General features: G+C 54.5%; 1 protein-coding gene across 1 annotated transcript in view; it reads left to right on the top strand.

Moving 5' to 3' along the window:
* The first annotated feature begins 3500 nt into the window (after positions 1-3500).
* The window catches only part of Exoc3l2 (exocyst complex component 3 like 2), a 31203-nt gene continuing 21682 nt past the window's right edge, over positions 3501-13021 (top strand). The window contains exons 1-2 of the mRNA XM_060368421.1: positions 3501-3677; positions 9100-9633. Of these exons, the coding sequence (XP_060224404.1) occupies positions 9114-9633 (520 nt within the window). The 5' untranslated portion in view covers positions 3501-3677; positions 9100-9113. The remainder of the gene's footprint in view (positions 3678-9099; positions 9634-13021) is intronic.

Raw genomic sequence — 13021 nt, 5'->3', positions numbered from 1 at the left:
GAGGCTGGGTGACTGGCAGCCCTTGCTGGTGTCACTTTCCCAGTCTGTACAATGAGTGAAAAGGTGTCTTGGTTGCTTCTCTGGCTGGAAGCCCAAACAGGTGCTGGCTTGCAGGGGCAAACAGACCAGAGAGGGTGAGGGCTGTGCTGAGGTCACACAGTGCCGTGTGGGATGAAAGGAAGAGGGCGAGGATTGCATAATCCTGGTCCAGAGCCTGGTGCCCCTGGGGGAAGGGCTCTGTCTAGCTGTCTTTAAAAGTCTTCCTGAGCCCCACTTTCCCTTTGTGAAAATTAGATGTTGCCAAGCTTGGTGGTGTTCTAAAAGATTCAGAAGTTCCAGATCATCCTCAACTACATAGTGAACTTGAGACTAGCCTGGGCTACATGAGACAGAATGAAGGCAAAAGAGACGGAGGATAACAGCTATCAGCTAGAGCTAGCTCAAGCAAGCCAACTACGGGACTGGCTGTTAAGCGTAAACGCTTTTAAAAGTTAAATTATGGAAACATGCAAGTAAGCAAATTATATTAAAATTTGAGGTGGGGGCTGGAGAGATGGCTCAGCAGTTAAGAGCACTGGCTGCTCATCCCGAGGGCCTCCGCCCCACATGACAGCTCACAACCATCCCTGATTCCAGTTCCAGGGACTCCATCTTCTGGCTTCCCGCGGTACTGCACACACAGCACACCACCACACACGTGAAATAACGACCTAAGCTTTAAAAGCAAAGGCTCAGGGAGACGGTGGGTGGCAGAGCTGGCATTATTTATTTATTACATTTGAACAGCTTATCAGTTCTTCCGGGGGGGGGGGGGGTCGTGCGTATGACTCCCAGAGGACAGGTTCTGGGAGTCAGTTGTGTGCTCTCACTCTGTGGGGGTCTGACAGGCTAGCCCTTTCACCCTCGGGCCCGCCCTGTCTATGCGTTTATTGACTTCGAGACTGGGTGTCATGTGTCCCAGGCAGCCTGGAAGTCCAGCCACTGAGGTTGCTTGATCCACCCGCACCTCAGGGTGTGCTGAGGCAGCGGGTGTGAATGCCGCACCCAGTTAGAGTGCGGGGAGTTGTTTCCTTTTGTTTTAACTGGGGAGAGGAGAACACACTCCCCTTCTACAAATTATGTAGTCAGCTCCCACAGGGGGGAGACTAACGGGTCAGCCATCTCAGTAAGCCTTCCCGGAGAAATCGACCTTTGCGACCACACTAACCCCCCAGTTAGGTAAGTGCTGTTTGGCTTTTGAGACGGAGTCTAATTCTGTAGCCCAGGCTGACCATGAGCTTCAGGCCATCCTCCTGTCTCCGCGTCCCAAATACTGAGATTGAATATGTGAGACAAACACTTCGCTTCTTCCTTTTGTGCGTGGTCTCTCATGGGGTAGCACCGCCCGCCCGCAACGTTCAACCCTCCTGCCTCGGTCTCCCAAGAGGTAGGAACTTTTTGTTTTTGTGTTTTGGTTTTTCGAGACAGGGTTTCCCTGTGTAGCCTTAGCTGTCCGGGACTCACTTTGTAGACCAGGCTGGCCTAGAACTTGCAGCGATCCCCCTGCCTCTGCCTCCCGAGTGCTGGGATCACAGGTGTGTGCCGCCATGCTCGGCTACCGAGGGATTTGAACCCAAGACCCTCATCTCTTAAAGGATGGTTTCATTTTTCCTGGTAATAATAGTGCAAACAAATCAACTCAAACTGCACGTATAAATAAAATTATTCAAGCCAGGCCTGGTAGCACATCCAGCATCCCAGCACTTGGGAGAGAGAGGTAGGCATCGCTGAGTCTGAGGCCAGCCTAGTACACACAGAGTTCCAAGGTAGCCTGGGCTGGATAGTGAGACCTGATTTCAAAAAAAAAAAAAAAAAAAAAAAAAACAAGCAAATCAAAGTGGGGCCCAGAGAATATTAAGACAGGGGCTTTAGGTGGGCTTTGTGGTCCCAAGGGTAAGATGGGGTCCCAGAGGTGGAATGGGGCGCTGAGTAACTCCCAAAGCCTTCCCTGGTCCAGCTCTGACAGCTGCAGTTCTCACATCCACCACCAGGGGACAGACGGCGTCTCCCTACTCACTCCCTTAATCCCTCCCACACCCCATCTCCCGGTTGGGGAGACTGACCCTTACAAAGGGGATGAAGCTTGAAAATGCTACATTCAGTAAAGAAGGAACCGACACAAAAGGTCACATCGTTCAATTGGTTCAAAAAGGAGGACTCTGCTGAGGAAGACAGGCCCTGGGTTCCTGGCTTCCCGGGGATTTGGGAGGAGGCAGAGGGAGGGCTGCCGGAGTCTGTCGTGTGTCTTCAAGGTGTTGGAGACAACCTGGATTCAGATGCCGGCGTGCTACAACTCTGTGAATACACCAGGACCCACTAAATTGCAAGACACAAAAGTGCGATTTGGGGCTGGAAGATGGCTCGGCCGTTAAGAGCGCTGGCTGCTCTGTCAGAGGACCCACATGTCCTCTGTATCTCCAGCTCCGAACTCCAGCTCCGGAGGATCTGTCTCCTTCTAGCCTGTCTGGGCACTGTATGCGCACAAGGCATGGACACGCATACACGTAGTCTGTTACACACAAAAAGCAAATAAATATTACACTTAAAAAAAAGGGGATCAGATTCACTGCGTCTTCACTGGAGTGGGTGAGTTGGGGAATCTAAAGGAGATGAATGTGGACTGGAAAGCAGTACCATATGACCAGTGTGCACAGGGTTCTGAGTTCAGTTCCCCAGCACATACAAAGAAGGGTAGGATTGGTAGCACATGCCTTCAATCCCAGCACCTGGGAGGCAGGATTTTTTTGAGTTCTGGGCCAGCCTGGGCTACATAGTGAGACCCTGTCTCAAAAGGACAAAAAAGGAGACAGATTTGAGTACATCAGCTAGTGGAATGTACTAAGTGGATATGACACAGAACAGCCAGGTCCCTGGGAGACTGGACCACAGCAGGGCCGGAAGATAAGTGATAGAATCCTGGTACAGAGGCTGCTAGGCATGGAGAATACTACTTTTCTTTGTTTCTTCCTTTGTTTTCAAGACGGGATTTTTCTGTGTGGCCTTTTCTGTGTATTGGCTGTCCTGGAACTTGATCAGTAGACGAGGCTGGCCTTGAACTCAGAGATCCTGCCCGCCTCTGCTGGGATTAAAGGTCTGCGCCACCACCACCTGACTGGCCATGCTTGGGCCATCCCACTGGGTCCCCAGGCCTGGCCTCTGGTGCCAGTGGACTGTCCTCTGAGTCTTGTCTCCCTAGCAGCGGGTACAAGAAGGACACAGGTTCCCTTGAGACCCCATCCACCTCTCCATTACTCTAGACCACAGCTGTGGGCCCCTGGCCAGCTCAGGGCGTCTCTCCTGGGTACACAGGATGGTGTTGTTACCTTGGGAGGCGTGAAAAGCAGGCAGGAGGGCGGGCAGATTCCAGCAAAGCTGGGAGGGAGGGTGAGGGTGGGGACAGGGGGCTGTGGTCCTTGTCACAGCAGGGCCCAACCACAGCCTGGCCTAGAAGTGCAGACAGATAATGGGGCCTTCCAGCCCCTGGCCCCAGAGAGGGAGGGGCTTCCTGACAGGAAATTGTCCTCCTCCACCTCCCTCCCCCCCAGATCCAAGCTCTCAGCAGTCCTGGCCCAAGTAGTCTGGGGACTGGACAGCAAGAGGGTACGTACAGAGGGACAGGCACGGACAGAAGACAAAAGGTGAGTGTCTGTGTGCGGGTGAGGAATGCACGCCCCCAAGTTCCTTCACAGAATCCAGAACCCGGAGAGCAGAAGGGCTAGGTGGGCAGAGGGAGGGTGAAGGCTGAGTTTGGGGGGTGCTGCTGGAAAGGCAGAGAGCAAGCAACGCCTGGAGGGATGTGGGGCTCCTGGGGAGGAGGGGGAGCACTCACAGAGGAGGGAGACAGGGGGTGTTAGTCTATGCACTCTAATGCTGCGTGGGGAAATGAAGCCCAGCGGGCACCCAGCGCTGGTTGCCTCCCACAGGAGGAGGGTCGCAGCAACCAGGAAGCTGGGCTACAGGAACATACCTGCAATTCCAGCACTAGGGAGGCTGAGGCAGGAGGCTGGCCAGTTTGAACAAGCTTGGATTACAGACTGAGACTCTGTCTGGAGAGATAAATAGACAGACAGATAAATGGAAAGGAAGAAAGGGCTGTCAGGATGGCTCAGCAGGTGAAGGTGCTTGCTACCCTAAGGAGCTGGCCTCCATCCCCGAGATGGAAAGAGAGGCCTTAGCGCTGAAAGCTTACATCTGACCTCCACGTACAGACTGTGGCACATGTGCGTGCCTCCACACAAGAGAAATAAATTAATAAAGTTTAATTAAGGAAAAAAGGAGAGAGAGTGGAAGGCCAGGATTGGCCATTCAGGCTGCCCTGGTGGTGATGGGATCAAGGTCTGCAACGGGGCTGTTGGTTAGAATCAGGCCTAAGTATGGACCTAGCCGGACCAGGTCCCAAATGCAACCCTTGTGGGCTTTAAGAAAAGTATTTCTTTCGGCCGGGCAGTGATGGCGCACACCTTTAGTCCCAGCACTTGGGAGGCAGAGGCAGATGGATCTGTGATTTGGAGGCCAGCCTGGTCTACAAAGAGAGTTCCCGGACAGCCAGAGCTACACAGAGAAATCCTGTCTCCAAAAAAACCAAAATGCTTTTTTTCCAACAGGGTCATATGTACCCCAGGCTGGCCTCAAACTGCTATATGCCAAGGATGATTTCGACCAGCTTGGTCCTCCCCTCCCTCTCCACAGGGCCTGGATTGTATGCCTGCGCCCTGTGCTGGATTGGGAATCTGGGGTTTCATGCTAGCCCGACAAGTGTTCTACCAACTGAGCCACAACCCCGTCTTGGCGGAGGCTAGGATTGAGCTCCGCAGTTGCCAGGATTAAAGGCATGCTTTTACCATCATGGGCCTGCGGGCTTCTGCCCATAGGGTCTCAAGATGCAGTCCAGGTCTCAAAAGCACATGGTCGTCCGGACCCGGGTGCTGGGATGAAGGGGCCGTGCCGCCACACCCGACTCCCTGCCTGTGGGCTTGCTGTCAGGATTACTGAGGAGGGGAAAGGCTGGCACTGAGGAAGAGGAGGAGGGGCTGGGAGAGGGAAACGCTGGTGGCCAGAGACATCCTGCAGGCCGGGGAGGCTGGGGGCTTGAGCGAGCTCGGAAGTGAGTCAGGGGCCTGGGCACCGGGAGGGAGTGGAGGGCGTTGGAGGGGGCAGGATGTCGGAGCCAGGTTGTAGAGGGAGGTGTCGGAGCCAGGAAGGGGAAAGAGGTGGGGGGGAGTTGTTGGGGTAAATACTGCTGCCAGTTTGGGAGTGTGATGGGAATGGGCTGAGAAGAGTCCGAGGGGCGCTGGAGGCACGTTTGGGGGTGGTTAGACCAACTGAGTGAGTGGCAGATAAAGTCTGGGCATGGCTGGATTCGGTTGGAACCAGCAGTTACAGGGCGGGGAGGTAGCTTGGGGGGAGATGTTAGAGCCATTGCTGGGAGGGATAGAGCAAATTTTCATTGCAGTTTGTGTGTGTGGCTACCATGCCATGGTGCACGGGTGGAGAGGTCAGAGTACAGCTTTCACTGTTACAGTCACTCCCTCTATTACATGGGTCCTGGGGTCAAGCTCAGGCTGTCAGGCTCAGGGGCAAGTGCCTCTACCTGCTGAGCCACCCCACTGTGCCCCCGCCCTGGCCCCGGCCCCAGCCCCTGCCATTTTTGGGTGAGGCATGCGGAGCCTTCCGGGAGAGAGCAGACTCAGAAATCAGTGCCTGAACAGGGCGAGTACACAAGGGTGTGTGCCACGGGGGCTACCAGCAAGCTGTTGCTATGGTGACCGCCTCGTTGGGGATAGGGACCGTGGGGACTGGAGGGAGGCTGCAAATGGTGTGTCTAGAAACAGGGAGGCTAAGAAGCAACTGGAGGTTCGGAGCCCAGAGAGTGGGGCGACCCCGTCCTAGCAGGGCAGGCATTTACCCACAGCCTCAGGCTCGCTCCAGGGCATCTCCTCCACGCACTTGCTCAGGTCAAAACTAGACCTAGGGGCCTAGCCCACAGAGGAAAAACGAACACCCCAATTGTCTGGAATATTACGCAACCCTTAAAACAAGGGAACCAGAGGGATGGGCCTACCTATCAGTAACGGTTACCGGCTCATGGCATAAGCAAAAGACAAGGAAGTGTTGACTTGCACGATGCACTTTTTGCCACTTCTGTTTTTTAAAACTTTGATTTTATCTTATGTGTGTGCACCTTTTGCCCGAATGTATGTCTGTACACCACTTTGCATGTCTGGTGCCTGAAGAGGCCAGAACAGGGGTGCTGGGTGCCCTAGGGCTGGAGTTTCAGACAGTTGTGAGCTGCCACGAGGGCGCTGGGATTCGAACTAAGGCCCTCAGCCACTGGACCTAGACGACTCTGCAGCCTCCAGCTTTTTTGTTTTGTTTTGTTTGTTTGTTTTTTGAGCCAGGGTTTCTCTGTGTAGCCTTGGATGTCCTGGACTCACTTTGTAGAACAGGCTGGCCTCGAACTCACGGCGACCCACCCGCCTCTGCCTGGAATTAAAGGCGTGTGCCTACACCGGTTGGCTCTGCAGCCTCCGGCTTCTGCTGTTTTGTACGATAGATACGGTCTCACTCTGCATCCCAGGCTGCTCTGGAACTCCATGCATCACCTAGGCTAGCGGCGAACTCGGGGCAACGCTCTCGTCTTGACCTCCCGAGCTCTGAGATTGCACTGTGAGCTACCACACCAGAACATTAATTTTGTTTTTAATACTTTTCTAAATGTTCTGAGTAGTTCTTCTTCTTCTTTTTTTTTTTTTTTTAATTCAGTGTTGGGGTGGAACCCAGGGGGTCATGCATGCCAGGAAAGAGCTCTCTCCTCCACGGAGCCAGCCACGTCATTTACCCTGAAGGGTGCATTCTATTTGATTTTTTTCTTTTTTTGAGATAGAGTCTATACAGTGAATCCCTGGCTGGCTGTAACTCACTATGGAGACCAGGCTGACCTCACACTCACAGATGTCTGCCTCTGCCATCTTGCTGGACCTGAAGGGTACACTTTGCAAACAATGAAAGGCACTGGAGTGGGGGAGCTTTCGGGGGCCTCAGTGGGTAGAAGCACTTGCTGCTAAGCCTGCTGACCTGAGTTCGGTCCCTGGGCCCTACCTTAGAAGGTGAGAAGTGATGGCCACCGTTGTCCTTTGACCTCCTCATAAGCGCTGTGGCACCCTGGTGACTGCTCTCACGAACACACAGTACTGATAAAGCTAAAACAATGACACGAAGCTGAGCTATATCTTCAGTGGTGGAGCGTGTGCCCGGCATTCACCAGGCCCCTGCGTCTATGCACGATACTGAAAATAAGGTAAAAATAAAATGCCTGCACAGCTCACCAGTGCCCTTGGGAAACAATCCAAGTCCCTTGTCACAGACTTCAGGTCCTGTGTGGCCTGTGCCTCATGACCTCCCCCCCCCCCAAGGAATGAACTGTCTGCCTCCTTCCTTCCTTTACTTCCTGTTAGCACCCATTCCAGAGTGCCTGACCCATGCTTGGAGCCAGGGACACACAAGTGACTGACACGGGCCCAGCCCTGCCCTTACCAGGCTCTCAGTCCCGACGCAGACCTGTCCCCAGACAGGGACAGTAACAGAGAGAACCACAGGGAGCCCAGGGATCAGGAGGGCTTCCAGGAGGAGGCAGCCTTGCATGGAGAGCTGATTGCATGTGGGAAGACAGGCAGACGCCAGACTCAGAGAAAACAAACCAGGAGACTTATTAGCGCCAATGAGCTGTGCAGCTGTCAGACCCCCGGGCTCTGATGGGGCCTCTGAACTTTGTGCCAAGGGCACTAGGGAGCTGTGAAAGGTTTGAGAGAGGAAGGGTCAGGCTGATGCTACATGAAGTCTTCAAAGCTGAGCTACAAGTGCCAAGAAGCTGAAAGGCCATGGTGGCTCAGTCCTGTGATCCAGGAAGTAGACGCAGGTGGATCAGAGTTCAAGGCCAGCCTGGACTCCACGAATTCTGTGTCAAAAATTAAAATAAGCTCACAGCTGTGGCCACAGTTAGAAGACTGAGGCAGGTGGATGACCTCAAGTTTGAGGTCGTCCTAAGCTACAGAATGGAGCCTGTAATGAAGGCTGAAAAGAATCCAGGTCTGGGGCAGAGAAGTGATCATATGTTCCAGCTGTGAGGGGGTATAGGGAGGGACAAAGGACCAGAGAGAGACGTGGAGGTGGACAGAACTCAGAACCCTGTGAGGGCAGGGCCTGCTCTAACTTAGTCACCACTGTATCCTCACTGCCTGCATAGAGCAGATCCCCAGATTAAGTTTCTTGCTTTTTAGCAGCTTGAGTATCACACCCAACGCCTTGTCCATGTTGGACAGGGGGCTCTCACGGAGCCACGCCCCCAGCCCCTTACTGGGGGATTCTAGGCAGGGGCTCTACCACTGAGCCACACCCCAGCCCCTCACTGGGGGATTCTAGGCAGGGCTCCACCACTGAGCCACGTCTCCATTATAGCTTTTGTTTTGTTTATAATCATCTTTTGTTTGTTTGTTTGTTTGTTTGTCTTGAGACTGGGTTTCATTTGGCTTTGCTGGGATTCACTATGTAGACCACGCTCGCAGACAGGTGTCAATCCTCCTGTTTATCTCCTGAGTCCTGGGATTATAGGGATATGTCACTATGCCCATTCCTTTGGTCAGCTTTGTGTTCGTGCATGTGTGTGTGTGTGTGTGTGTGTGTGTGTGTGAGAGAGAGAGAGAGAGAGAGAGAGAGAGCAATGCATGTAGTTTAATTTAGTTCAAGCTGGCCTAAAAACTGTAGTGTAAACAAGGCTGGCTTTGAACTCCTGATCCTCCTGCCTCCCTCTCCCCAGTGTTGAGATTGCAGAGGTTCACTGCTCCACCCAGCTCTGTCTTCATTGTTTTGAGATCCAATGCCATTAGGCATCCCTGGCTTGCCTCAAACTCTCAGTTCTCCTGCCTCAGCTCCATATGCTGGAATTAAGGGTGTGCCAGGATGTATGTCTGGCTTAAGCCTCTAATGTTTCTAAATGTGGACACCGATGCCTGGCACCTTCTAACACAGCCCTCCACCAACACCACCTTGGCCATTTTTCTGCAGGTGCCAGCGTCAAAATGCCAATTCTAAAGAGCCTGGGGGTAGGAGACCCTAAGGTGCCGCGGGCGGGGACTCTGCCCCTGAGGTCCTCTCGCAACCCGTTTGAAGAGCCTCCAACGCTGGAAGAAGAAGCCGAGGAGCTGGGGACACTACCCAATGGGACTGCGTGCCGCCGGCGGGCCACGCTGGAGAAACTGGCGGGTCTGGCCCCCTTCCGGCTGGGCTGGACCTCAGGCCGCAGGGCAGGCAGCCCAGGGGACGGGCAAGCCCGCTCTTTCCTGGGCCGTGTGCTGGCACCGGGCATACGGAGGAGCTCAGCAGATTTCGGCCTCCTGACCCGGCTTCAGGGGTTCCGAACCCATGGCGATGAGGAGCCAACTGGGGAAGCTGCTAAAAGACTGGCCTTCCTGAGACTCGGGCGTGGGCCCAAGCCCCGGCGCGCGTCCCTGGCCGAGAGACTGGTACCCGCAGGCGAGGCGGCGCCTGAGCCCCCACCCAAAGTCCCCGAGCCCCCGAAGATGAAGGAACCGCTGTCAGGTGAGTGGGGGCGCGTGATGCCCCCGCGGTGGGGTCCCTCACTGTTGTATCTTTCCGCCCTGCGGCTCCCACCCCCCCACCCCGTTTCTACTTAATGTCATGGCAGCCTTTGTCTGTGACACCATCTCAAGCCACGCTGCCCACACGGGCCAGCAAGGTGGCCCAGTGGGTAAGGTTTTTGCATTACAAGCCTGGAGATATGAGTTGGATCCCTGCAACCCACATAATATTCGAGAGAGGGAATGGAGTCCACAGAGTTTTCCTGTGACCCACAGAGAGATGGGGAGAGGAGGAAGAGGAGAGGTGAGAGGGAAAGGAGAGTAAGGTGGAAGGAAGAGGGAGCCCACATCAAACACGTATGTACAATGGTAATAAACACACAAGCCCGGTTTGGTGCACACTTTTAATCACTGCGCTCTGGAGGCAGAGGCAAGCAGATCTCTGTGAGTTCAGGGCCAGCCTGCTCTACAGAGCAAGTTCCTGGACAGCCAGGGCTACACAGAGAAACCCTGTCTTGAAAAAAAGAAAAAAAAAAGACAGAAATCACATAAGCAAAGGAAGAAAGAGGGAGACAGAAAGGAAAAGAAAGGAGCCAGCGAGATGGCTTATCGGATGAAGGCACTTCCTGCCAGCTCTGCTGCCCTGAGTGTGATCTCCTGGTGAAAGGAGAGACCCGACTCTCCAGGTTGATTTCCGACCCACACGTGCCTCGTGAGTGTCAGCAGCAACTGCAAAGGCCGTTGGCAGCCTGTCACGCCTTGCACCAGCTCAGAGCAGCCCCTGTTCCTCTCTACCCCGGCCTCCAAGAGCCTAGCCTGAGCAGTGCCCAGCCCCTGCCCTAGCTCAGGCTGAGCAGCCTCACCCACACCCTTCTTTCTGAACCTCGCCTCCTCCCTCCACCTCCGAGTCAATGTCTTGGCCAGGATGCTTTTCGCCTGGGTTACTTCCTATGGTCACGAGGGTGCCTTAGACAGTAGAGTCCATTGGTTCTGGGCTGTGGCCAACAGCCAGCCAGCAGGGGAGGCTTCCATGCCTCTTCCCAGCTCTGGCTGGCTCCTGGGGGTCCCGGCACCCTGACAGTGTAGACTCACTATTTCAACCTTCCATCGTGGCGTGGGGCTGTCTCTGTGTCTCTGCTCTTCCTCGCCCCCTCTGTGTATGTGTGTGTAGGTCAGACAACAACTTGCAAAAATCATTTCTTTCTTTCCACTGTGTGGATCCAGGGGGTTAAGTCAGTTTGTGGGGCTTGGTGGCAAGTGCTGTTACCTGCTGGGACACCTCCCTATCCCAATTTTCTCCTCCTCCTCTTTTTTTTTTTTTTTTTTTTTGAGACAGGGTTTCTCTGTGTAGCCCTGGCTGTCCTGGACTCGCTTTGTAGACCAGGCTGGCCAGGAACTCAGAGATCCACTGCCTCTGGGATTAAAGGTGTGTGCCACCACCGCCTGGTCCTTTCTTTTTGCAGTACAGGGGGTGAAGCCATTCTACCCCTTTGTATTTGGGATTTTTTTGTTTTACTGTTATTATTTCATGAGCTTGACTTCATGTATGCTTGTGCACTGGGTACAGTGCCCCCAGAGGCCAGAAGAGGGCATTGGATCCCCTGGAACTGAAGTTACAGATGGTTGTGAGCGGCCATGTGGGTGCTGGGAACTGAACCTGATTCCTCTGGAAGGGCAGGCAGTGCTCTTAACCTGAGTGGTCTCTCCAGCCTCGGTATGGTCTTTGAGAAGGTCTCACTGTGTAGTCTTGGCTAGCTTGGAACTCACAGTGTGAAGGAGGCTGGCCCTCAACTTAAGGGCGATCCTCCTGCCTCTGCCCCCTGAGTTCTGGGATTACTGTGCTGGGTGAACTCACAGTGTGAAGGAGGCTGGCCCTCAACTTAAGGGCGATCCTCCTGCCTCTGCCTCCTGAGTTCTGGGATTACTGTGCTGGGTGTGTGGCACCATACTTGCCTGGTAGCTCAGGCTGGCCTTGAACTTAGATTTCCTTGGGCCTCAGCCTCCCCAACAGACAGGATTACCTATCTGCCCCATCGGGCGTGTCTTTCTTGTTTGGTCTACAAACCTCAATGCTAAGCTTACTTTGATGCTAAAATGTACCCCCCTCCCCCAATCTGCCTTATTCAGAGCCACCACAAACTCCATCCTCCTCCCCAGACCGTGCCAACCCCCACTGAATCTCAGCCCCACCCCACTTCATGCAGCAGCCTCCTCTGTCCTCTGATGCCCTCCACATCCTGGATAGAAGCTATTTCAGCCCCATCTCCCCGGGGACTGGGAGGGCACTGCAGAGAGGTGAGGAGGGGGTGACTGGAGCCCCCGCCTTCTGGAAACGGATGGGCAGAAATAGCGCTGCTCAGGAAATAGCTTCTCTGCCAGGGAGGAAGTGGAGGGGGGGGAGGTGTTGAGGGTAACTCTTGGCCAACGGGACCCTCCTCCCCCTTGGCCTCCTAAGGCTTCTCAGTCCTCTGACTCCCTCCCTGCAGTGTCTCACCTTCCTAGAGTGTGCCCTTACCTTCACGGCCACCCTACCTCTGGGACCCCATGTCTGCTCCCTGCCCAGCCTGCCCCTTGGCCCCTCGCCTTTGGCCCCTCCATCCTTTGCTTACCTGGCTGTAAGCACCCCTTTCGCCCCCAGAAGCCACACCTGAGACCCTTCTCTGCAGCCCAGCCCCTTCTGACTCTCTCACCCCCTGCCTCTGCCCTTTTCAGATCCCTCTCTCTGTAGCTCAGCCTAGCCTGGAGCCCAGAACACAGCCCAAGGCAATTCTCCTGCCCCAGCCTCCCAAGTGCTGGGATGACAGATGTGAGAGCACACCCCCCAGCTTTGCTGGGTCCCTCCTCTCTGCGCCACCTGCTGTTCTTGTGGCCTCTACCCCAACCAGCAGCTTCCTCTCCAAAAATCCTGGCCCCAGTCCCCCCAACCTCCACTTCCCCAACTCCCTCCTTCACCACGTTCCTTCTGAGGTCTCATTGCTGACTTTTTTAAAATTTATTTTATGAGGCAGAGACTCATGTATCCCAGAATGGCCCCAGACTTGCTCTGCAGCCAAGATAGACCTTGAATTCTTGATCCTCCTGCCTCCACCTCCCCAGGGCTTGCAGGCAGCTCCCCCCCCCAGTGCGTGCGTGTGTGTGTGTGTGTGTGTGTGTGTGTCTGTCTGTCTGTCTGTCTGTGCTACAGCACGTATTCGGAGGTCAGAGGAAAGCTTGCAGGAATCAGTTCTACCGTGTGGGTCCTGGGGATGGAACTACGGTTGTTAACCGTGTCAGCATGCACTCTCGCCCACCGAACTACTCACTCACCTGTTTCTGTTTGTTTTGTTTTTGTGGCGTGTTCGCACTCTGGAATCTAGGCTGCTCTCCTGAGTGCAGCGGCTGACGGGGAA

The sequence above is a fragment of the Meriones unguiculatus genome, chromosome 1 (assembly GCF_030254825.1).
Source record: "Meriones unguiculatus strain TT.TT164.6M chromosome 1, Bangor_MerUng_6.1, whole genome shotgun sequence".
Lineage (NCBI taxonomy): Eukaryota > Metazoa > Chordata > Mammalia > Rodentia > Muridae > Meriones > Meriones unguiculatus.
Note: the sequence above shows the minus strand (reverse complement) of the source record. Positions and strands in the feature narration are given on the sequence as shown.